This window comes from Pararge aegeria, chromosome 18, assembly GCF_905163445.1.
Source record: "Pararge aegeria chromosome 18, ilParAegt1.1, whole genome shotgun sequence".
Lineage (NCBI taxonomy): Eukaryota > Metazoa > Arthropoda > Insecta > Lepidoptera > Nymphalidae > Pararge > Pararge aegeria.
Genome location: NC_053197.1, coordinates 11749999 through 11776028, shown reverse-complemented (window position 1 = coordinate 11776028; position 26030 = coordinate 11749999). Strand labels below are relative to the sequence as shown.

The 26030-nt window shown below is 34.7% G+C and overlaps 3 protein-coding genes and 1 pseudogene across 6 annotated transcripts in view; 3 read left to right on the top strand and 1 right to left on the bottom strand.

Annotated features, from left to right (window-relative positions):
• Positions 1 to 256: 256 nt before the first annotated feature.
• Positions 257 to 489, top strand: LOC120631717 (annotated as a pseudogene).
• Positions 490 to 3813: 3324 nt separating this feature from the next.
• LOC120631464 (protein crooked neck) lies at positions 3814 to 8566 on the top strand. Its single transcript, XM_039901068.1, has 5 exons — positions 3814 to 3961; positions 4049 to 4234; positions 5688 to 5803; positions 6074 to 6230; positions 6909 to 8566. Exons 1-5 carry the CDS (start codon positions 3923 to 3925, stop codon positions 8499 to 8501), a joined length of 2091 nt encoding a protein of 696 aa, XP_039757002.1. The 5' UTR covers positions 3814 to 3922; the 3' UTR covers positions 8502 to 8566.
• On the bottom strand, positions 8557 to 11218 carry LOC120631465 (N-alpha-acetyltransferase 20). The gene is made up of 5 exons (XM_039901069.1): positions 10993 to 11218; positions 10806 to 10921; positions 10120 to 10249; positions 8909 to 9045; positions 8557 to 8677 (listed from the first exon to the last, which is right to left on the bottom strand). Exons 1-5 carry the CDS (start codon positions 11043 to 11045, stop codon positions 8592 to 8594), a joined length of 522 nt encoding a protein of 173 aa, XP_039757003.1. The 5' UTR covers positions 11046 to 11218; the 3' UTR covers positions 8557 to 8591.
• Positions 11219 to 13428: 2210 nt separating this feature from the next.
• Positions 13429 to 26030, top strand: part of LOC120631349 — a 31654-nt gene continuing 19052 nt past the window's right edge. For 3 of the 4 annotated variants that reach the window (XM_039900863.1, XM_039900866.1, XM_039900865.1), the window contains exons 1-7: positions 13429 to 20743; positions 20826 to 21309; positions 22139 to 22242; positions 22524 to 22625; positions 23323 to 23398; positions 24662 to 24812; positions 25689 to 25915. In XM_039900863.1, coding sequence (XP_039756797.1) covers positions 13860 to 20743; positions 20826 to 21309; positions 22139 to 22242; positions 22524 to 22625; positions 23323 to 23398; positions 24662 to 24812; positions 25689 to 25915 — 8028 coding nt within the window. In that variant the 5' untranslated portion in view covers positions 13429 to 13859. The remainder of the gene's footprint in view (positions 20744 to 20825; positions 21310 to 22138; positions 22243 to 22523; positions 22626 to 23322; positions 23399 to 24661; positions 24813 to 25688; positions 25916 to 26030) is intronic. The other variant, XM_039900864.1, reaches the window with a different exon arrangement.

Below are 26030 nucleotides of genomic sequence, written 5' to 3'. Positions count from 1 at the left end.
ATTATCATCGTCATTATCTACCCTTACTACTACACACGGTCTCGGAATGAGAAGGGTTTTACCGTAGTCCATGCAAGGTGCGAATTGGAAAAATTTCAAACGCCTTTTAAAACATTTATTAGTTCACTATCTATCTTGTTCTGTCGATGATAATAAAGTACTGTTTTGTAATTAAATCAATCATAAAGATTCATTTTAATGCACATCAGTAACAGTACAGTCGGTTTCGTTGTGAATTTAAAACGAACGTGTAAAAATGAGTCGCAAAGAAGCACTCTCTTCGTTTATTCAACAAATTCAAGGACGTTCCGTCGTCGTAAAACTTAACAGCGGAGTGGATTACAGAGGAGTCCTCGCCTGCCTTGATGGTTACATAAACATAGTGTTAGAACAAACGGAATATGTTAACAGACAACTCAAGAACTACTTTCATGGATGATAAAGGAAATAACGTACGTCTACATAAGCACACAAAAGAGAAGAATTTAGTGTTTTATGTGTGTGGAAAATAACGATTTAAGAAATTATAAATAACACCATACAAATTCTCCTGCTTTTCTCTAAGTGTAGGAAATTAAGCTTAAATTTCATAAATAACATTACATTTGAAGATAGAGTAGTTTTGAACAGTAAAAATTAACATTATTTGTTAGACAATCATTCATTCACTCATTTGTAACCTGCTAATATAGCCAAATTGGCATGCGATTACGAATTTAAAAAAACGGTTCAGTAGACCCCCGATAGTATCACAAAGTATAGGTAAGTAAAAATATAACGCGCTTTTTGGATATCAGGAAATAAATCATAGCACTCAGTACTAAACGAACCACATTAATAATTTAAACACGAGTAAAAATGTTTATCGCCCAATGCAGTGGGTCAGCTGTAATATTATAAAGCCTGTGAGTTTGTTTTGGTGAACGCGCTAATCTCAGGACCTGCTGCTTAGAATTGAATTTTTTCGTGTTGATAGTATCAGCTTAAAGCCATATAACAGCTACGACCAATTGCTAATACGACCACGCTACGATTATCAGTGAGAAATGTTGCAAAGCTGCAAAATATATCCCTTTTGAGAGATTTTGATGCGTGCGATGCGTCAACTTAAGAGATAGGATAGCTTAGATCTTTAATTATAGTCGCAATTTTATTTTATTGCAAATTATTTGTATATATATATATATGAATCCCTTTATCACTTAGTCACGCCATCACGCGTGAACGGCTGGACCGATTTCACTTTTTTTTTGTTGTGTTTGTTATTGTCAGGAGAAGGTTCTTATTTAAAAACTTGCGCGGAAAATTAGAAAATTTAAGAAAAGTTATTTTATTCATAGAAAGTACATCATGGTTAGTTCAGAGCCATCACGCCTAATATTAAAAGTTCAATTTAATATGGAGTTTTGATAAGTTTGGATAGAATAACATGAACCTTACTAACATAACATAAAAAGTGATATACTCGGTTATAAAGAAGAATACAATAGTTTTCTATGATTTACAGATGAATTTTCGTTTTTGAAAATGCCAGCAATTAGACTTACAAACTTAAGTCGCAGAACTCGCAATGCTGCGAGTCAAAGATACACAAGAACAAGTCAAACTGACGAGCAACGCGAAGCGCGGTATCAAGTTGAACGGAATCAAATTCAAATTTAAATTCAAATTCAAATTCAAATTCAAATTCAAATTCAAATTCAAAATCAAATTCATATTCATTTATTTCAAGTAGGCCTACTTTATAAGCACTTTTGAAACGTTAAGTATGTATATTTGAAGTGACTCTACCACCGGTTCGGAAACCGAGAATACCAGATTCTACCGAGTAGAGCCGGCAAGAAACTCAGTAGTTGCTCTTTTCCAACATCTACATTTACAATCATTTTTCTATCTTGCGGTAGATGAGAGCGAGGCTGGCTGCTTCCAATCTACCTTGTCATTGAGTAATTCATCAAATGTATAGTAACCTCGCTGTACTAGATGCGTTTTTACACATTTTTTAAATGTATGCATTGGTAGGTTAAGAATTTTTTTAGGAATCATGTTGTAAAAGCGGATACTCAACCCCACAAAGGAGTTCTGCACCTTTCGCAGACGATATGCAGATATCACTAATTTATGTCCGTTTCTGGTATCGAAACCAACAACATAGAAATGTTGCGTTTAAACCCTATCCGAGCTGCATTCAATTATAACGTAGAAATCGAGTACAGTTCACAACAAATCATTGCTATTGGACCAATGAACGTTGTATGCCAATATTGCAAAGCATTTAAGTTTATAAATGAAGCTCCTGGATTGTATTGCGCGTGCAAGTCAAATTGACGCCATTGGTATGCCGCCATTGGCCACCGCCATAATAATACAGTCTTAGTGAGACAAAATATTACTCTTTATAAACAAAAAGGTGATATTAACAATCGACTTACCAGAAAAACACAGACATAGATTGGTGATATCTGATCTATTATTACAGATTGGGCACAACAGGGTGGAGACAATACCCATTCTGCTAAGATGAGCGTTAAAAAGACAATGTCCAAGTCTTAATCGTATGAGTACTGTGTAAAATCTTCTTCCGTTAAACCTTGAGGATTTAGCGAACCAGGGTTTTTTTGCCTAAGTCTTCATTTATACCTGCATATTAAGAGCTTTTCAATTTAGCGGTATTCATCAAATCATTTGTCCATTCTTGCATCATGGACTTTTTGCGAATGCAAACAAGTCTGTGTAATGTAATTAGACTTATAATAGATTTAGCAAAATAATCGGCTTGTGCGTTCCCTTCAACTCCTATGTTTGCTGGTGTTCACATAAAATTGACTTTAATATTTCGATGTTGTAACTGATACCAAATATCCTTTCTAATGTACAAAAATATATTTGATTTGGTATTCAAAACATTTACTTGAAGTGCTGATAATATGTTCATACTGTCCGAAAAAATTTACCAATTATTTTCATATTTGCATTTATTAATGTTTATTAATTGCAAAGCTATTAAATATAGCCAAAAAGTCAGCAGAATAAATGCTCATTTCCTCATGTTAACGTTCTCCATGTCCACATTTTACGTGAGGTACAAAGAAGCGAATGATATGATCTACAGTTTTTGATCCATCACTAAATATTGTCTTGATGTTGTCTTATTCGAATATCTTTTGATAAACTTCTGTTTTATTTGTTAGCTCGGTGTATATAAATACGCTTATTTGTGAAAATCTTCTATCATATTGTCCAGAAAAGCAAGCAAACTTACAAAACTATTTTAATTTTGTAGGATAATTGGTCCTATGTGTGAACTTAATTCAGAGAAATCGTGAATTAAAAAGGGCGTTTTAGATGATACATAAAATGAAAAATTTGAATGTACAAAACCAAGTTTTTTGTAAAGAAAAATCTGATAATTATTGTGACAACAGCTTTATTATAAACTTTCGTATTAAATAATGAAATCTAATCAATAATGGAGGAACGTTTGAGTATACAGAAGAAATATCGTTAGACTGTGACTGAACAGGCTGTTCATATTATATAAAGTCATCTCAGCTGATAGCTAGGGTTAATGTCCTATGTCCAAGGGAATAACAAACCAAGTCTTAGTAAAACTGAGTAGTCATAGGACCAAATAAATAATAATTATTGTCTTAGGTTGCTTGAAGGTTGTTTTAGACGCATACAACATGCATGAAACCCTATATAGTGATACAACCTCATGCAGCAGAAGCCAACACACTACGGCTAGAACCCAGAGCCGTAACGCAATATACAAACAATTTTTTTAAGTTGATGTCAAATACAAATGTCAAATCAAAAACAGCAAGCTGCAAAAGTACATGCATGAATGTTTTAAGTAACAATACAAATTGAATAAAAGCTTATTTTAAGTTTATAACAGTTAAAATTATATAATTTCAACATGGATGGAAAAACAACTAAAATGCCCAAAGTGGCTAAGGCAAGTCACATCGCTTCAGACTGTGATACAGTTTTGTTTTTAATAAAAATAAACAAGCCATACCCTAGTAATTTTATTATACTTTAGGTAAAGAACAAAGCCCCGGCTGAGATACAAATCACAGCTGAGCAGTTATTGCGAGAGGCAAAAGAGAGAGATTTGGAAATATTACCCCCACCGCCGAAGCAGAAGATATCCGATCCGGAGGAGCTGAGAGACTATCAACACCGTAAAAGAAAAGCCTTTGAAGATAATATTCGGAAGAATAGACTTGTAAGTTTTCACATTCTAATTAATTATGAATTTGATTGTTCAGAAATTCCTACTAAAAAGTCAATTGATTGTTAAAGCTATTCATATGTTGTGACATGTTCTAGTCCATGTAGACAATTCAATCAACACCAAATGGTCTTAATTTCAATCAACTCAAAGTAAGATATTATGTTCAAAAACTATTGAGGAATTTCGCTTGATTGGGTTTATTTGGGTTGCTGTTTACAAAAGTTACAGTGTTTCGTCTTAGGTACGTAACTTATACCAATATTAACTATATCAAATATTAAAAAAAGCTTTGGTCTGGAACCAGGTTTAAACATTCTCACCAATGAGATTGAGCGGGCAACTTCTCCTGGATCTATCAAAGTTATTACTCTAAGTTATACAAGTTTAATATGAAGTGAATTTTTGTTGCTTTCTGCATACTTCAATGCTGCATATGCACAAAATTATATTATGAATACATCATTGACTGCCTTTCAGTATTCTATAAGATATATTTCAGAGAGTGTGCTCAAGAACTGTTTGATCTAGTTCCACCCTCACCTTTTTACCATTGAACCGCAAGGCACAATAGGACCTGCATCCCTACGTGGCTGATATACCACAGACATGTACGAAGCGCTTTACATCTTTTTTTCTGATTTGCACTGTAAGGATCAAGGAAGGACATTCCAGCTTCCAGTTTCCCCAGTACCTACAATATGAGTGGCTTCAAATCTTAAAAGAGTAAATAGGCATCTTCTAGGCAGTGCACTCAAACATAGGCAGCATCATCACTTAGCATCAGGTGTGATTAAAGTTAAGCGCTCTATAAACATAAAAAAAATCATATTCTAGTTAATCCAATGCCTGCAAAGTACAATAGGATGAGAATAAGGTAGATCCTCCTCTGAAGTTCGAAATATATGATGACAATCCATCAACTAGCTCATAAGTTCATAACAAAAGTGAAAAGTTAAAACTGGCTAATCCAATCCCTACACGCTGTCACTAGTGTCTTTTACGCAAGTTTACTATGTCTTGTAAATAGGTTATAAGTGTAATTTATGCAAGTTTTGTACTTTTAGCATACCTACAGGTCTCAAGTATCTTATGCAAGGTCTCGTATACCGTCCGCAAGTTTTGTATATAGGTTGCAAGCCTCGATTAATGCAATGCAATACAGGTCTTTAGTGTCTTTTATGCAAGTTTATTATGTCTCGTATACAGGTTGCAAGTTTCTTTTATGAAAATAAAGTATGTCTCGTATACAGGTCACTAGTGCCTTTTATGCAAGTTAATTACATTTTGTAAACAAGATGCAAGGAAACTATTTACTTCTTAGATTGCAGCATCACTTTGCTGCATAAGCAAGGATGCATTCTAAGCAGTTGAGCTGACCGGCATCCTATAATATTATAGAGAGTAGCATGTTTATAGAATTGTGTTTTTTTTAATGATTTCTTAGGTAATAGGCAATTGGCTTAAATATGCACAATGGGAGGAATCACAGAAGCAAGTACAAAGAGCCCGATCTATTTACGAGAGAGCATTGGATGTTGATCACAGAAATGTTACCCTATGGTAAGATTAATTTTTTAAATTTTAAATACCCAGATTATTTACCTTGAAAACTTGTACTTTAACATGCTTTCTTTACAAAACTTACATATTACTACCAGTTGGGTGTAAAAATAGCCATTGCCAAAATTTATTTTTTGTTTAATTTTTTTTTCAAACAAAAAATAAATTAATGGGTAATGTTATTAAAAAAGTTAAGTAATCAAATATTCAATATTTACAAATGAATGATGTTTATGCAAATATAGGTACAATTAATTCGTATTATTACAGGCTAAAGTATACAGAAATGGAAATGCGGAATCGACAAGTGAATCATGCAAGGAACCTGTGGGATAGGGCAGTTACCATCCTGCCTAGAGTATCCCAATTTTGGTACAAGTACACCTATATGGAAGAAATGTTAGAAAATGTTGCTGGAACTAGACAGGTATGATTTGAACATATTATTGTGTAGTTAAAATAGTATTTGTATGTAAAAATAAATAAATAAATATATTACGACAGTACACACATCGCCACCTAGCCCCTAAGTAAGCATAGCTTGTGTTATGGGTACTAAGACAGCTGATGAATATTCTTATGAATATAATACACAGAATTACTTATAATATACATATAAACACCCAGACACTGAAAAAAATACATGTTCATCACACAAACATTTTCCAGTTGTGGGAATCGAACCCAGGGCCACGACTCAGAAAGCAGGTTCGCTGACCACTGCGCCAGTCGGCCGTCCAAATAATAATATTAAGTACACAAATCTCTTTTTTAATTTTTTAATTGTATTCATGAAAAGTTAAGAAATTTATTATTCCTGAATTCACGTAGCAAACCGATTAGGGATATTATGGATTTAATATTATTATAACTACCATACCCCCATAACAGGTTACCTGTTACCATCTTAGACTGCATCATCACTTACCACCAGGTGAGATTGCAGTCAATGGCAAAGTTGTAGTGAATTGAATAAAAAACTATGATATTATTTTAAGAAATAATTTTCACAAGGCTGTAAATAAAACTGGATAACCCAATATAACATTCTAATAAATTGAGAACTTTAAATTGGTCAAAAATAATGTTTTTTATTACTCTATAGGTATTTGAGCGATGGATGGAGTGGCAACCAGATGAACAAGCCTGGCAGACTTACATAAACTTTGAATTGCGGTATAAAGAACTTGACAGAGCTAGACAAATATACGAGCGATTTGTCATGGTCCATCCTGATGTAAAACATTGGATAAAATATGCTAGATTTGAAGAAAACCATGGCTTCATTAATAGTGCCAGAAAAGTCTTTGAAAGAGCGGTTGAATTCTTTGGTGATGAAGAACTAGATGAAAGATTATTCATTGCATTTGCAAAATTTGAGGAGAACCAGAAGGAACATGATAGAACAAGAGTCATTTATAAATATGCTTTGGATCATATTCCTAAAGATAGAAACAAGGAGCTGTATAAAGCCTATACTATACACGAAAAAAAATATGGCGATAGGTCAGGCATTGAGGATGTCATTGTTAATAAGAGGAAATACATGTATGAACAGGAAGTAATAGAGAATCCTACTAACTATGATGCTTGGTTTGATTACATAAGACTTGTTGAAAATGAAGGCAATGTGGATGATGTTAGAGACACTTATGAGAGGGCTATAGCAAATGTGCCACCATCAAAAGATAAACAGTTTTGGAGGAGATACATTTATCTATGGATTAATTATGCACTCTACGAAGAACTTGAAGCAGAAGACATAGACAGAGCTAGACAAGTTTACAAAACTTGTCTAGAGCTAATACCACATAAAATTTTCACATTTTCAAAAATTTGGTTAATGTACGCACAGCTAGAAGTCCGGTGCAAAAATTTAAAGCAAGCTAGAAAAACACTCGGAATGGCACTTGGAATCTGTCCAAGAGACAAACTGTACAGAGGCTACATAGATTTGGAGATTCAATTGAGGGAGTTCGATAGATGCAGAATATTATATCAAAAATTTTTAGAATATGGTCCAGAGAACTGTGTAACATGGATAAAATTTGGTGAACTTGAAACCTTACTTGGCGACATAGATAGAGCGAGAGCTATTTATGAAGTAGCGGTTTGTCAGCCAAGACTTGACATGCCTGAGTTATTATGGAAAAGTTATATTGATTTTGAGGTATCTCAAGGCGAAACAGACAAAGCGCGGCAATTATATGAGCGATTATTAGAAAGAACGGTTCATGTAAAAGTTTGGCTTTCTTATGCCAAATTTGAATTAAATGCGGAAAACCCAGACAACATCAATATTGAATTAGCGAGAAGAGTTTATGAACGCGCAAATGATAGTCTTAGAACAGCTGGTGAAAAAGAATGCAGAGTACTGTTATTAGAAGCCTGGAAAGATTTTGAAACAGAAATAGGAGATGAAGACAAACTTGATAAAGTTTTGGCTAAGATGCCTAGAAGAGTTAAAAAGAGACAGAAGATCGTAAGCGAGGCAGGTGTTGAAGAGGGATGGGAAGAGGTGTTTGATTACATATTCCCTGAAGATGAAATGGTTAGACCAAATCTGAAGTTATTAGCAGCTGCCAAGAATTGGCGTAAAAAGCAAATAATACCAGAAATTGCAGAGTCTGACATTGTTACAGAACAAGCAAAAGAGAGTGAATGTGCAGAAGAAAGTGAAAGTAACAGTGAAACATAACTTATGAACTTTAATTTCAATCTAAATAAAAAAATTACATTCAATCAAACAAAACTAAAATTTCAGTTTGAATTTTTATTGTTAGTCAATTCAATCAACTTCCTCAGGTCTAACTGGATGTGTCAAGGGTACAACAGACTTTTTATTTACATCTCTAGAACACGCTTTTCGCATATCTGCAACAATAAAGAAAAATAAATATATTAATGAACACCAACAAAAATCAATTCAAAAAACTAAAGATCATTATATCTGGTTAAAGAAGAATATATTGTCCCAAAGTTCAAGAAAAGTTGCATGACACAATTAACTGAATAATATCTATTATACTAATATCTCTTACAATAGGTTTGATTTGAATTAAGATTTAGAGAACCAGGGTATTTAATAAATGCATTTCTTTTTACCATAAGCATCTTCATCAGGGTCTCCAGAATAGTATTCTAAAACTGTCCGATACACAATGTAGCCTAGATTCTTATACATGTTGATGGCCACCTTATTGCTCACTCTTACAAATAAATCAACAAAGTAAGCCTTTTTCCTGTTGAAGAAAAATAAGTAAATACATAATAAGCTATTTTCAACTAATTTCTGAGTATAATATATATAATAATAGTCCCTACTGTATTGTACACAAACATTCAAACCAAATTAAATCTATAAGTATTAAAATATATTGGCATTAGTATTAAACAGTAGTGAATCTATCAATTTATAAAAGTTTAAATTTTTTTTTTAAATCCAAATTATCTACCTTAAAATCTTAATTTTTATTTAACTTCATATTATTTTGTGCTATACCCTGCAGAACAGTGCGGGCTATGGGGAGATTAAAAAATAAACTTGTATGTTTCTTACACTCTTATACTAATTTACTGCTATATACTATATACTATAAAGCTGAAGGCTTTGTTTTTTTTTTGTTTGTTTGCTTGAACACAGTCCAATTTGAAAATCTTTCAGTGTTTCTCATCGAAATAAATATGTTGTTCATCCCAAGTATTTAATTAAAAACGAAAATGCCCTTTATGCCATTCAATTTCATGAATAGTACTTATTTGATCATTATGGAATGGTTGTACTCAGTGAACTTACTACTTCTTTAATTTGTAGATGTAGAAGTTTCCTTATGTAGGAAATTAACAAAACAAAACTGGGCACTAATTTCAATAACATGTTGCACATTTAGCCCCAAGAGCCTTACTGGAGCAGCTGTCTGCAATCTTCTAAAATTGTATCCTTTTTAGATCTGCTCTACATGTGAACAGTTGCTTGCAGGGCCACCATACATGGCACCAGATGTTAATACTAATAACACCATAACTTCGTAGACACCATTTAATGACTTTGGGCTTTAGGCCTCAAGTTCTGCCATAGCTGTTATGACACATGGCCAATACTCGATAGACCTTGTTATTGTAGCCATGAGCGCCATGTTCAGCGGGCACACAACACAAGTGGGCATGTGAGGCCCATGTTAGGTGTCATTCTAGAATGATGCCCAGATATTTAACCTTTGTGGCACATTCTAGATTGTGCATAAGGGAGATGTAAAAGGCTGCATTATATTTTATAGTTATTAAATATTACATGAATCGAATGGTTTACAGCTTACTTTTCAGATACTTCCTCGAGTATATTCATCAAAGTTGCCGCTATTCCCAGCCTTCTGTAATCTGGATTGACTGACAGAGCGGTAACATGACCATGCCAGTTCTCACCAAGACCTTCTGCTTTACCCATAACTAGAAAAATTTAAACAGATTATTCACATACTGAGTAGTGTTGATAGCATGCTTAGTGCTTAACACATCAGCCTCCCTTTCTGGGTTACCAAGTTTGATCCCCACCAAGAACCTGAAACTTTTCAGTTGCTTAACTTAAGCAAATAAATATTTCTTGCTTGAATGTCGAAGGAAAATGTTGTGAGGAAACCTGCATGCCTGAAAGTTCTTAATAATTATCTGAAAGGTATCTGCAATTACCTAACTAGTATATGCCCTTGACCAGTGTACTGGGCTACAGCCTGAAACATTTTCATTCCAAGAGGAGAGCCACACTCTGAAGAGGGCCTAATTATTTAAGTATTTAGGTTCTTTGGTAGTATAATGCTTAGCATGTTCAACTACAGATCGCTGGGCCTTGGGTTAGAACTTTGGTTTTTCTATTAGAAGTCGAGTTGGATAACCACAGCTATCCATTATTATGATGAAAACAGCTTAAATCATAAAAGTAAATAAATAGCTTAGGACGTAGGCACGACAAAGCAATAATTTAAGTTTTGTAGTTTCTATCACTTACTGTATCCCATTATTTCCCCACTTGGAGATTCGGCTACTTGAAAATATTCCGGCCAGTGAGCCAAATATTGTGTATAGAAAGATAAACCATATGTTTCGGTTAACGGGTCCAGGTTTCTGAAATTTTAAACGTTTCTTTATAATGCAAACAATATAATTGGTAAAGATAATAAATATTTATTACCGACACAGTGTTAAAATAGAGCATGTCTTCGCACGTGAATGGGCGAATTGTAGTCATGGTAAAAAGTATTTTGCTGTATAATTTTAAGTGTTTTTTTTTTAACCGAAACAAATTTACGAGTTTAAATATGTTACTTTTAGCCAAAACTGAGAATGTGCTGAAAAGTCAATTTCTGTGTTATCCTGTTTTCAGGAAAAAGAATGAAGTGTTTTTTTTTATTCGCTCATTTAACATTTTTAGGCTTTAGGTTCTAACCTAAACAGTGAAAACCATAGATTGTGAAAACTGAAATTAAGCCAGTGCTGCCAAGTTCTAAAACATTTACCTTGGAAAATATGAAGTAAATCTACAAAATACTAGGACAATGAAATATAACCCTATCATTTGAATTATTGGATTGATGAATTGGGTTTAAGTCTACGAGTTTAAATGTTTTTTGAAAGGTATTCAATAAGAATTCTATTAAATAAAAGTTATTTGCACAATTGTAAAACAGCTTATAAAATATCTAGATGTGTGTCACCTCAAGTTATACTTATCAAAAGTATAATTGGTCTAAGGTCTCATGAATTGAGTGCACCAAACCGGCCAATGTGTGTCGACTGCTGGATTAAATTGTTCAGCCGGCAAAATAATAACGAAACGGTAATCAGAAACGCTTATCGCAATGGCTGAACCCTGGCAAGTGAAAATTGACACAAAATTATTTGTGAGCGTTTTGTGGACTAGTGCCGGTACCTTTCACTACAGCTTTCTTAAATCTAGCCAGACGATTACGGAAGATGTTTATTGTCTGCAATTAAAAACCGTAATGGAAAAGCTACCTGCTAAACAACCTACGCTCGTCAATCGCTCTAGGCTATGTCAGGACAACGGTAGAAAAGTTCAAAAAATATCTTCATTAATGTTTATGGTTGACTCTAGAATATTTGTTTTTTATTAGACGATCACCAGAGAGAGACCATATTATATTCAAGTTTATTCAACCATTAGTGTATTAGTTGCCAAAAGTATTAAGCTATAGACAAGTCCGCGTTATTAATAGTGAGATACCTTACTATCCCAAAGTCACTAATTAAATAAAGAATGAAAAAAACTCCTTAAAAATTTAAAGCCTGTTATCAATACATTTACCCCCCGATGTTCTGAGAAAACTCCTAGGCTGGAAACCCTGAATATATTTAATTTGTGACTTGATCACAGATTAAATATCTTGGTCTCAAAGACAAATCAATTAGAAATCCGCAGAAGATAGCTAGTGAGCACAAGTGAGCTATTGAAATCATAATATAAAATCTGGAAATCCTAATAACAATGAAAGAACTCAATGACAAATTTGACTAATCATTTCATATAATGAACTTATTAATCACAGAAATAATAGCTTTTGGCATCACCAAAGACAATATAAAATCAAGTCTATGCCTAACTCAGGCTTTCAAAGAGGATAAAAACACTATCCTGTGTTTATTTATAAACTTTTTGAATTTTGAGCAAAGTTATGTTTTATTGTTGCGTTTCACTAGTACAATACTTCGATCTTAAAGATGTCATTTTGTTAACGAGATAGTTAAGAGCACGATAAAAAAACAAAACTAAACACTAAGAACGTAGGCTTGTCTACTGTCAACGGTGCGAGAATTATACTTCCTTTCATTTTAACATGACGTGTAAATTGGTTGGCATGACTGGTTCATTCAGTGTTGCATGTTTTAAAATCAATAAAATGAAACGAATATTTGATTGTTAATTTTCCTCTTAATGTAACCACTGAATAATGAATAATAATATAATCACCTTCTGCATGAAAATAGGTATAACATCCGACGTTTCTTGTGGTTTTGTTTTTCTACTAATACCTAATTTGAACCGTAACTTTTGGGCAATGAATATTAATTCTTACAAAAAAATGCTTGCTTTATGATCATCATAGTCTTAGATAAACCTTGTATTTACAGCTTGTTATATGATCGCATAGTTTAGAGGTTTATGGCTCAGGTTTTAGTTATACCGCTTTGCTTATAGTAAAACGTAACATTACTATCTTTAGTTAACGCGGGTGAAACCTCTGGGAACAGTTAGTCAGTATTACAAAGACAAAAGATGTTTTTCTGTATGTTGGTAATTTTGGATAAACATAAAAACAACCTAACTAGTTTTATAAATAAAATTAAAGGCTCAATCTTCAGCCTCCTTTAATATGACTAGGACGAATGCACTGCAAATACGTATAAAAAATACGTAAAAAAAATGTATACGGATTGACTTCGCTTCGCTTTGTATGAAAGAGGTACCTCTTCCACAGATTTCATAATTACTTGACATTTGTACTGTAACAAAATTGTGGTTTAAGATAATTATTGCCATACAAAATAACTTTATACTCAACTATTGTCCTACTCGTTTTACCACATGTCGAAAGGCATATTTATTACTCTTTTGCAAGCTAAAAGCTCAAGTGGAGCGATCTATGGGCATCTTGCAGAGTTTACCAACACGACAATGGCCGAATTGTCCGTATGAAATATTTTTTATTGGCTCGTACATCTAAACCTGCCATGTCTTTGGTTTTAAAAATGGCGTATACAAGCTTTTTGTTTGCCGGTTTACGCTGCTAAATGAATCGTTTTCAAGATCCTGTGCGTAGTCCAGCGAAACGTAAACGTCGTGAATATGAGAATAAAGTGCATGTGTTGGTACAATAATTTGCACCATGGATTCGTGACCAAATTTTCTTAGCGTTATGGTGAATTAGAATGGTGCCTGTGGTTTGTCAAGCTCGCACGTCGACAGGTTACCCGTTTGAAACGTAAATATCATCCAGCGAGCGTTTTGTATTTCAGATATGACAGTGTCGCAAAACAGTAGATAATGGAGAGTTCAGAAGACGATGCGGGCGCCGCGGCGAACGCTTCCCGCCGCGTATCGGCGCGGGAAAAGAACGTCGGGCGTATTGAGGACGTCAATGCAACTGGTAGTTTTCAACAAGATCCATTCGAACCAAGAACGTCTTGCCAAACCCCCGCGATGTCCGAAGACAACTTCGACGGCGACAGCGTTTCGTCGCCGTCGACTCAAGATGTCAACACGAGCACGGAAGCGATCTTGGATATGATAGACGAGATTGTAGACGGGCCCGGAGCGCCCAAGCGGTTGCCCCTCGCGGTGGAGAACGATACCGACAGCAGGTTCGCTGGTGGCGGAGATTGCTATATCAAAACACGTAATGTTCAAAGCGATGTCACTCCTGCACCATCTCCAAATTTAGTCTCTGTCACAAGTGCCAATAGTGAAGAAAATCAAAGTGTTGGCTCAAGTTCTCTCGGTCTACAGTCCTTCCAAATCGATGTGGTAGATTTACAAACATCTCAAAGTGAACTTTCGACAGATTCAAAGAGACTTGAAAATGACTCTGGTGAATCAAATAAACCTCAAAGTGAAGTTTTTGTGGACTCGCAAACTCAAAGTGATATATGTTCACCAGAACATTTTTCACAAAGTGAAGTATGTGCGAAAGTGCAGGAACCAATAAGTGAAGTATGTGCTACGGTACAGACATCTGAAAGTGAAGTGTGTGCAGAAAGACTGTTATCCCAAAGTGAGTTATGTATTACAACAAAGCCTACCTACTGCGAAATAACTGCTGAAGTGCTAACTTCAGAAAGAGAAGTATGCCCAATAACTCAGCCAGCATGTACAGTAGCAATTGAGGAAGTGCAACACACCAAAACTTCTTTCAGTTCAGAAGGTTGTGAAGATGAGCAGACATCCCACTATGAAAGCTCAAATGTGCAGATGTTTAAAGGGGAAGTTAATAAAATGGAGCAAATTTCTCAAAGTGAGCCTTGTGTGATGCCACACAATGACTTAGTGCAGGCAGATAAAATTGTACTCACAAAAGCACAATCAATACACAGTGAAGGAAATGCTGAAGTGCAGTCAAATGAAAGCAAAGTAAGTTCTGAAGTGTGGACTTCACAAAGTGATTTATGTACAACATTACAGTCATCAGAAAGTGAATTATGCATAGCAGCACCCACATTTCACAGTGAAGAAAGTGAGAAAGTGCATGCATCTAAAAGTGAAGCTTGTACATTTATAGAGAGTTCCCAAAGTGATGTTAGCAAGACAGGTCAGACATCAGAAAGTGAAGTTATTGAGAAAGCACAGACATGCAGTGTGGAAAGTCCAGAAGACCAGACCTCTCATAGTGAAGCATATAAGGAAGTGCATACTTCTGAAAATGAAATTTTTGTAAATTTATGTGAAACTGAATGTTTGCAAGTGTCAGAAAGTAAAGTCAGTGCTTCAGCAAATATATCACACAGTCAGTCTAAAGGGCATTCAGCCCACAGTACAGCAAGTCAGGAAGTTATTATATCAAATAGTAAAACAGTAGAGCAGACATCACAAAATGTGGTATATACAACAGGACAGACATCAGATCATAATGTATGTTCAACAGCACTGACATCACACTGTGAGGGAAGTCCAGAAGTAGAGACTTCACATAGTGAAATAAGTGTGGATGTTCGAACACCTATGCATGAAACTGGTGTTGCAGAGCAGATATCTAAAAATGATGTGTGCGATACAGTGCAAACATCAGAACATAATGTTTCCCCAAGAATACAAGCATCGCTTCATGAGGAAAATCCAGAAGTGCAGACCTCACACAGAGTAGGAAGTGAGGAAGTTCATACATCTAAAAATGAAACTTATGCACAGATATCTCAAAATGTTGTTTGTACAAAAGCTCACACATCAGAACATTATAATGTTTGTTTGACAGCACATACAATTCACAAAGCGGAAAATCCAGAGGTGCAGACCTTGCACAGTGAAGAAAACGCAAAAGAGCAAAGTTCAAAAAGTCTATTGAGTGAAACACATCCATCTCAAAAAGAAGCGTGTGTAGCTGAAAAAACATTTCAATGTGATGTTGTACAGACATCAGATAATGATTTATGTACAACGGCACAGACTTCACGTAGTGAAGAAGTACAGGCTTCACACAGTGAGGAAAGTGTAGAAGAGCTGATATCAATAAGTGAATCTAGTGGAGAAGTGCATCCAACTAGTAGTAAAGTTTGCATACCAGAGCAAAATGATGAATGTACAACATTAAAGACATCACAAACCGAAGTAAGTAAAGGATTGTCAACATCTAAGAGTAAAACTTGTACTGAAGTGCAGACATCTAAAAGTAATTCTTTTCCTGAGGTACAGTCATCTCAAAGTGAAGCTTTGGTGGAAATAAAAGTGGAAAGTCTTGTGTTGTCACAACAAAATGTACCTATACTTAGTAAAAATGACTCTACAGTATCAATGGATACTGAAAAAAGTACAGTATCATGTTCTGAGGATCCTAATGAGAGTGTACTAGCAAATATTCCTTCCAGCAGTATTGTACAAACTGTACAAACTGTGCAAAGTGTGTTAAAGGCTGAAAGTGCAACTTGTGAGCGGACATTCAAAAGTGTTACTTCTAGTGATTCGCGGGACAAAGTTACAGTAGAAAGTGCAGAATCAACATCAAGTGACAATAGTATTAGTAAACAGAGTAGAGTACCTACTATGGAGAATGTGACAAGATCACCATTAAGACGCCCTCTAGTACGACCACCACCTAATCGCCCAGACTCTACTGTCTCCTCAACAGTAGATTCAAGCAATAATGTTTGCAAATCCGATCAGGTCAGTGAATGTATTGTCAAAGAGGTGTCTAGTTCTTCAGATGCTGTGCCCGCCATACATGGTAATGCCAAGCCAGAGAATAAAAATGTTACTGAGGTTAATATTTGCAAAGCGGAAACATCGGGCAGTCCAACTAGGAGAATCAAACTTATAAGGCAAAAAATTGTTCCCCAGATAAGCCATATACAACAAGAAATAAAGGTTGATGCAAATATTAAACCAACAGAAAGTGAACAGTGTCAATCAACATCTCCTGATATTCAGACAAATTCTACTGAATCATGTGAACAGGTAACGGTTGATACAATAGAAAAAATATCAAATGTCCCACAAAGTGATAAAACATTGCCTATCCAAGGTAGTTCAACATTACCTGTTCAAATTGTTTCAGTACCTGAATTATTATGTAACCATCTGTCAGACCCAGCAAGAGATAAAATAGCACAAACCCTACAAGAGACGTCTGCCAGTAGATCTGAAGCAATTGAAGTCTGTGCAAGTATAGTCGATTCCCAAGAGGTGGAAGATACTCAAAAAAAATTGCCTCCTCTTAAAATTAGTCTTTCTGCAACAAATAAAATGGAATCAGTGGATACAACTACAATTAATACAGAAAGAGAAAACAGTGATAGTAGTTGTAGTAATGTTATTGTAGAGGAGTCTGAATCAATAAAACAAGTCCCTAAATTAACTATCAAATTGAGTAGTAAACACACTGAAGAAATAAAACCTCCTATACCAAAAGTAACAATAAAACCTATTAAGCCTCCACCAGTAAAGGAGCTTTGTTCTGGGGAAAATGCTAAAGAGCAAATACCTAATGTCACCAAATTAAATATAAAGCCTATTACCAAACAACCAGAGAAAATAAATGAGATACATAGAAAATCTAGTAGTAGTGAAATTTCTGAATCGGAATACTCTGAAAATGATGAAAGTACTAGTACATCAGATCAAGCCTCTACCTCTGACCAGGGTTCATCCGATATTGTCCCTAAGGTAACTATAAAACTAGGTAAACCAGGAACAGAATCTGAGGGGCAATTTTATACTGAGAAAAATATACCTAAGCTAACAATAAAAGCTATTCAAAATAGTGAACATGAAGAACAACTGTCTCCATCAAAATTAAAAGTTTTTATTAGTCCATCACAAGACATACAGGCAGATAAAGTACCTAAATTGACAATTAAAACAGTAACAAAATGTGAAAGTCAACCTCTTAGCCCAAAGCTAAACATAAAACCCATAAAACCACCAGATCACATAGTAGAGGACAGTGTAGTTGAACATGTTCATTTACAAGAGATACCAAAATTAAAAATTTCAACCGAAACATTAAGTTCGAACCCTACAATAAGAAATTTGGTGCACTCAGCTCCAAAAATTATAGATACTGTGAGCAGTAAATCTCCCAAAATGGTTAGTAAGTCTGAACCTGAAACTACAAGTAAAAGTAAAAAAGCAGCGCCCTATGAAAATTCAGAGAATATTCCTGTAGTTACAAAATTAAATATTAAGCCCTTAACAAAACCTTCAGACAGCACTGATTTATCTGAGGGCTTAGATGATAAAGTTCCTGTAGTTTCAAAATTAAATATAAAACCCATAGTAAAGTCTAAGGATAGTGAAGTAGATTATAGTAAAGATGATGTACCTAAGATTACGAAATTAAATATAAAACCCTTAAAAAATCCTGAAACAAATACTTCTGAAGAAAAAGACTGTGATGATTTAAAAGCTGATATAGATGGAAATAGTATACCTGTTATTACTAAACTTAATATTAAGCCTATTGTTAAGCCGCTAGATGAAGATACTTTAAAAGATAATGAGAACCAGTCCTCTGAAACAGGTAATTCGAGTGATGATAATACTGACATACCATTTGTTACAAAAATAAATATCAAACCCATATGTAAACCAAATGATACAATGGAGTCAGGACCAAGTATTAAGAAGGAAGAACATATTCCAGTTATTACCAAATTAAATATTAAGCCATTAGTAAAACCTGAAGAATGTACAGCTCCAATATCACCGAAAAAAGAGCTCTTAAAAAGCTCTGCCATGAGTATACCAACAATAACAAAACTTAACATCAAACCTGTAATAAAGCCTGAGGAAATAACACAACAAGAAAGTTCAGATGATGCTGAGGAAATTACTACAAGAAATCCGCCTTTAGTCATGAAAATTAATAGGAAAACTGTTGATTCCTATGTTAATGATAATCAATACATCATTGATAAAAAATCCGAACTTGAACATTTTAATAACATAAGTGTCGAATCAATTCCTGTTATTTCCAAAATTAATATAAAACCCATAGTAAAACCACTTGAAGTTTCTGAGAAAAAATGTGTATCAGACTTAAATTGCAAAGCAAATTTAGCAAAATTGAATGAACCAGAACTAAGTGAATCCAAAACAAGCGAAAAGATAGAACAAGAAGCAAAGCAAAACTGTGTATCTCAATCAAATATAAATCAAGAAAAGACGCTTGTCAGTAAAGAGAAAACATTACAAATTAAAGAAGTTGTATCGGAATCTACGAATGCAGAACAAATATCATATGAATCAAAAGCCACAATGACGGATATATCATCACAATCATCGTTTAAACGTTCTAAAAGGCCTACAGAAAATGAAGAAATTAGGAATCCGATGTGTAATGTTTTAATAGCAAATTCGCAATTGGATACAACTTCAAACGAAACGTCAAAAACACTAACTGAAAGACCTACAAGAAGTAAAAACGTGCCAATGAGGCAGAATTGTATGTTGTTAAAGAAATTATTAGAAACACGGAAGGACAAAGAGGATGATATATTAAATCAAACGAATATAAATAAATCAGTTACTTCTTCAAAATCACCGAAAAATTTTAATATTAAAAATGAATTACTTAAAGAAAAAAATAAATCGGAACAAAAACCTGATAAAGGTGAAAGTAGTCAAACAAATGATATCAGTTGTAGTATAGGATCGTTAAAAGTTCGCTCAATGCAAGAGTTATGTAAAGAAGCAAATGAAAATCTAACAAAACCATTATTAATTAATATATCTGAGAAAGTTTCACAACATAGTTCTGATCAAGATTCCCCAAGAATAATTCTTAAAATAAACAAGACTGAGCAGGGTGCATCAGCTAAGATTTTAACAGAGGAACCCAAAAAATCTGATGTATCAGTTTCTACTGGAAATACTCACGAATTGGAGAATGACATTCAACAAAAGAAAAGTATATTAAATAGCAGAAAAAAGCCTCATGTAGACACTCCAATGCCTATGGGCAAAAGATTAAGAAGCTCTCGAATTTTGCAGTCTTCAGAAAAATCTCCTTTGTTGAGGCAAAATATTGTTAATAAAAGACCTTCTACTGATTCAAGCCCTCCGAAAATCAAGTCGGACAGTGAGCTTTCAGTGCTTGAAACTAAGAGATTAAAACTTGGGCAACTTTTGTCTAACAAATCTCTCACCATTACACCAATAGTTGCCAAAACCTCTCCCACTTCACCACCCATAAAACCTGTGGAAATAAAACATGGCATCAAACATTCAATATTAAATAATGAAAATTGCGCAAAAAATGGGAGTTCCAAGCTACATAATATTTTATCTAATCTACAGGCAAAACAGTTGCAAGTTTTACCTTTTAATGATCTGAATCATACCGAAAATAGTCAAAGTTCAAGTCCAGACTTGAAATCGAGTACTTCAACTGATAGCCCTGAAATAATAACTGAAAGTTTAATCATTGAAAAGTCTACACCTGAGGTTCAAATGATTTTTAATGATAACTCTGAATCTCGCGATTTTGGTATTGTATCTGATGAAATGGCGCGGGATCCTTTGCAAGTTGATACCTTGAAACCCTCTAATGATTTTCTTCAAGATGATATTCCTGATATTCCCAAATTGGTAGACTTGACACCCCAGCCGAAAAAGCGTGGTCGTCCCCGAAAAATCCCTGCATCCGAAGGCGCAAAACCAGTTGTATCGTTGCCAGTTCCGGCACTTGAGGAGCGACCGCAGCGATCACTTCGATTATCAAGGTATTGATATAATTATTTTTTCATCTGTTCGAATAATCTTCATTTGATATAAAATGTTACCTAAACCTTTATATATTTGCAGGGACCGTCCAGTAATACTCGTAAAGCCGCGAGGTCGAGGTCGCGGCAGGGGTCGGCGGCTGGAGACCGAACTCAACCCATCTCCAGCCCCCGAGTCCGTTGAAGAGATTGCTAATAAAATGTTTGCCGAACAAAAACTCGAGGAAGAAATAGACCCCACCAGTTCGCGCATCAAATTGCCGCGAATGACAGAGGCGTTAGATAAAATGCCGTCCGTTTGTTCTACACCTTTATCCAGTAGGAGACGAACTTCGTCTACTGATCTGCATATTTTTGCGGCTCAAGAATTGAAAGTTGTGGTAGAACAAACGCCGCTTCCCAAAATGGAGGACCCATTTTTAAAGTCTCCTGTAATAGTGAGTGAAATGAGAGGGCGTGGCAGTCGAGGTGGGAGAGGCAGTCGCGGGGGACGAGGGCGCCCCAGTCGCGGCCTACGGGGTAGAGGCCGAGGGCGTGGCGGGGGCAGGGGTGCCATGTACATGAAAGTGAGTATTAAATAGCTAATGACTACTATGCTCTGTCGTTTTCCATAACTTACCAAACGTAAACAAACCGTCTTGGGATGTTTTCTTATTATAATTTAAAAATCTGAAATCTTATATGCAAATTTTTAAAAACAAATATTTTTGCAATATTTATTTTTTGCTTAAAGTCTAAAGTCAAAAATATCTTTATTAACAACAATTAATATTAAAAATAACACTGAACTATTTTAAGAGACTTCTTCAAGATGTCAACCGTTAGTGTATTGTAAAATTGTATGCAATTATCTCTAAACGAAACGAAATTGCTTTTTAGTCTAAATCAATAATGATTTAGACTAAAAAGCAATTTCGAGAATAAGTGTTCTTTATTCTGTAGATGCTCAAAAAATCAAAATTGATAGTTGCTATTTAGTTAAGCTAAGCTTTTTTTAATAAAACTATTATTTGATACGAGAGATTTTGTTGAAGCTGTGATAACGCAGTGGATCGACTTCACTGTCGGAAGGCCGAGGTCGTATCCTAGCACGTACCTCTAACTTTTCTAAGTTATGTGTGTTTTAAGCAATTAACATATCACTTGCTTCAACGGTGAAGGAAAATATCGTGAGGAAACCGGCATACCGGAGAATTCTCCATAATGTTCTCAAAGGTGTGTAAAGTCCACCAATCTGAAATGGGCCTGGGTGGTGGACTACGGTCTTAACCCCTTCTCAGTGTGGGAGGAGACCCTTGCCCTGTAATGGGCTGATATGATGATGATTTTGTAAGGACATAATAATTATTAAATACGTTTTTTAAATAGAAATTAATGTATTGTTTTTTTTTTCAGGAGACCATGGGTATTTATGGGAGAGTTTGCGGCCCAGCTACAACCACTGTGCAACTGTTTGAAGAAGAGACCTGCATGATGGATGATAATGCTACACCAGCAAAGTAAGTTTATTGTTAACAAAAAAATTTGAGTAATTTTTTAGACAATTTTGTTTTGATTTCAGGGGGTTAAAAATTATCCTATATCTGTTCCCAGGTTGCTTGTTATATCTGTGCTAAATTTCTTTAAGACTGGTTTAGCTTTTCAAGTCGCAAATGTTTCCCATGTCAAATATTCAGCTGTGCATTGATAACAAGTATATAAAGAAATAGCCTTTCATAATAAGTATAGTTTTAATATTTATAACTTTCTTAGACTATATTAATTTATATTTGTATTTTAGGCCCTCACATTTATTGGATGAAGATTCTCAGAGTTCTGTCAAAAGTTCTACCAATGATAGTAATAAAATGAAAAAATCTAAGTTTGCTGATTTATTTGATAGGTAAGTTTTGACCGTTGAATTTTTCTGTATTGAATACCTATAATTTAGTATTTGTCCTTAAGGTGCTGAGTGCTGCTAAATGAGGTTGAAAGAACTCCAAATATTATTATTATTATTAGTTCTTCCCATTATCTATACAATTCAGTAAACGCTTCTCGACAGAAAAAAATTACAAAGTTACCACTAACGAAAATGTGTTTTTCTAGGTAATTTATCAAAATTAAGGGATAAAATAAAAAAGAATATGTATGTAGAATGTATGTATTACAGCGTATGGTTGTTTTAATTTTTTATTTGTTCTGGTATTTCCTTTAAGTAGTAAGTAAAAACTTAAAAATATTAAATTAAATTTATGATGATTTATGCTGCGTCGCTTGTACTCATTATAAGGTGTTTTTTAATAAAACAGATTAAGACTAACTTTTTAAATCTTCAAAAAAATAATGAAATTGATAGACTTAAAAGTGGTGAAAGTGGTGCTTCTCTTTTCAATTTTTATTCTGTGAATAGAGAATTTGTATCATTTGATTTCAAGCTTGAAAATTGATTCTCATCTAATTTTCATAGCCGGCTTTAAAAAAATTATAGATAATTTCTAAATTTGCCTGATTTATTCTACGATATAACTTAAATTAAGAATTTTATAAATTTAAAATGCATATAAATTAAGAATATTTATCACAAATTTTCATTACAGTAATAAAGTATGGACGGCGGCTGATGTCAAGGAATACTCATGGCCGCCACCTGAAAGAGATGGTGGAGAGAAACAGGTAATAAAAAACATGGGAAAGTTTAATTAATCGACTTCAAAATAGGAGGCGGTCCTTTTCGGAAGTAGATTCTACTCGAACGACTATATGTATTTTATTTTGTTTATCGATTTCTACGCTAATTGTTGACCTATTTTTTTTTACTCTAAAGATGGTTCCAATGACACCAAGCCCGGGTTCTGATATTTGTGGTGATAAAAATCCAGAAAAGTCTTCAAATTTTATAGCCATGTTTAGTATGTGTCGAACTGTCTGTGTGCGTTTTGTCTGGTAGGTAGGTAGGTTTCGGCCGTGGCTAGTTACCACCCTACTGCTAAGAATCGCCGCCAAGCGATTTAGTGTTCCGGTACAATGTCGTGTACAAAACGGTATGGGGTTTAATATTACTGCAATTACTGTAACAGGTTAGCCCGTTACGATCTAAGACTAACCAAAGGGCTAAATAAAAAAAAAGCTTAAATCAAATGAAATCTATGATTCAGGTGTTTTAAGTTAACTTCAGTCTAATAAAAGTTAACAGTTTTATAAGCTATTAACTATCCATTTTTCGCCCGCGTTTATTACGGTTTTTTTTACAAATCTCGTGGGAACTGTTGGTTTTCTTGGGATAAAAGTAGCCTTTGTTCCATTCCGTCCTTTCAACTAACTACATTCCAAAAATATATTCGATTGGTTCCTTAGTTAGGGCGTAAAGCAAGGAAGGAAGGACGAGACTGACATTTTATCCAAGCAAATGTAAAAAAATAATAAAATAAATATCCATAAAGAAAGAAGTTTGAAATTCAAATTCAAAATTTCTTTATTGATGTACGCCTATCACAGGCACTTATGAAGCGTTCATACAAAAATGTTTACATAATTTTAAGGGGATTGTGATAACATCGTTCGCCAACTTAAACCTAAAGCTACGAGGGTTCCAAACGCGCCCTGGTCTAAGAAGAGCCCTCAACAAACGTAAGCCAAGTAAATTTGGTGTGGTAAATACAAATTATTTTCGAGAGTTATAGCAATAATTCATACGTGAAACGAAAAAGCAACAAACATTATGTTATTCTTCACGTTAAACTACGTTATGGGGTTGGCATAACTTGTCTAATGCAAAAGCATGTTTTGGAAAATAAAAAAAAACAAGTGCGATGAACTAAATAAAAATAAACACGTCAAAAAGAGTTTTTCTTTATATTTTTATTATTTTCTTAACAGTTTAAAAATAAACTGCAGTAAAGAAGATAACTATTAACTTGTCCTAATATTTTATTTCAGGTTATGATGATACAGGAGCAAGTGGCAATGTTTCTGGGAGTGAAAAGCTTTAAAAGGCGATATCCTGAACTGAAAAGGCGAACTATATCAGCCGAGGAAAGAGACTTCGTGCTTAGCAAAGGACTGGTCACTGAAGCACTTTGCGACCTTGGTTAGTGTATTTATTTTGATTTATTGTCGTCATTTATTATTCTTTTATCATTCCATAGCTTAATATTATTAAGCTATGGAATGATAAAAGAATAATAATGCCCATTATAAAAAAAAAAAAAAAAAAATTTACTACGACAATACACACATCGCCATCTAGTCCCAAAGTAAGCTTAGCTTGTGTTATGGGTACTAAGATAACTGATGAATAATTTTTATGAATAATATACATAAATACTTATACTTATAACAAACACCCAGACACTGAAAATATTCATGTTCATCACACAAATATTGTCCAGTTGTGGAAATCGAACCCACGGCCTTGGACTCATAAAGCAGGGTCGCTGCCCACTGCGCCAATCGGCCGTCAATTTTTCATCAGTCAGTCGGCCATTGTTTTTATTGGTAATAGAGCTTTTTGTGACGGAGCTCGTCGTCATGCCTATTTTTGCCGCTAACCCAGCATTGTTGCGATGCTGTGTTCCGGTGTGGATGTGGTTGCCGGCTTCTAATTTATAGCTTCTTAATTTTCTCGGGTCTTGCTTCGGCCCACTAGCGTTTAAGCGATCTGGTACGCTGTCTGTTTAGGGAGTATGCCAGTTATATTAAACCCATACCGTTCAATATAACTGACATGCTCCCTAACAGTTTAGCCGGTTACCATACCAGCACTTACCACCAGGTGGGATTGCAGTCAAGACGTGACTTGTAGTGGAATAAAAAAAAGTCCAACGCGGGTATCGTATCCAGGACATCGTTATCTGTAATCAAACATGCTTATCGCCAGACTCGACTATTATTCTATTTTACGAAAAACAACAATATTGATTTTTATGCTACTCGTAATAAACAAACTGCTTTTCACTTTGACTAGGCATAACAGCAGTGGACGCCAGTGAAGTCTTAGACATAATGCTGTCAGACTACCCGCATAAATACGAAGAGTACAGAAGTCATCAACGGCAGAAGCAACTTACTGAACCCGAAGTGGTGGTTGAGGAAGTTAAACCTGGCGTTAAGACAGAAACGGTGGATTTGAAAGAGCAAAAGCTTGAACAAAAACCTGAACTGCCGAAGATTGACCCTGAAAAACTTAGACAAGTAAGTGTATTATGATCATCTCAACTAATTGCCATAACTTATTTATAGAGAATAATAAAAATGTTTCGATAAATCTTCCTTACTAATCTGTGCCCTTTGACTTAAGCTTCCACTG

Bases quoted from the DNA above. Each gene is read 5' to 3' on its own strand.
- LOC120631464 (XM_039901068.1), top strand. From the start codon at position 3,923: ATGGATGGAAAAACAACTAAAATGCCCAAAGTGGCTAAG. The intron at 3,962-4,048 runs GCAAGTCACATC...ATTATACTTTAG, and splicing joins AAATGCCCAAAGTGGCTAAG to GTAAAGAACAAAGCCCCGGC. The intron at 4,235-5,687 runs GTAAGTTTTCAC...ATGATTTCTTAG, and splicing joins ATATTCGGAAGAATAGACTT to GTAATAGGCAATTGGCTTAA.
- LOC120631465 (XM_039901069.1), bottom strand. From the start codon at position 11,045: ATGACTACAATTCGCCCATTCACGTGCGAAGACATGCTCTATTTTAAC. The intron at 10,922-10,992 runs GTCGGTAATAAA...TTAAAATTTCAG, and splicing joins ATGCTCTATTTTAACACTGT to AAACCTGGACCCGTTAACCG. The intron at 9,046-10,119 runs GTAAGCTGTAAA...TTTCTTCAACAG, and splicing joins CTCGAGGAAGTATCTGAAAA to GAAAAAGGCTTACTTTGTTG.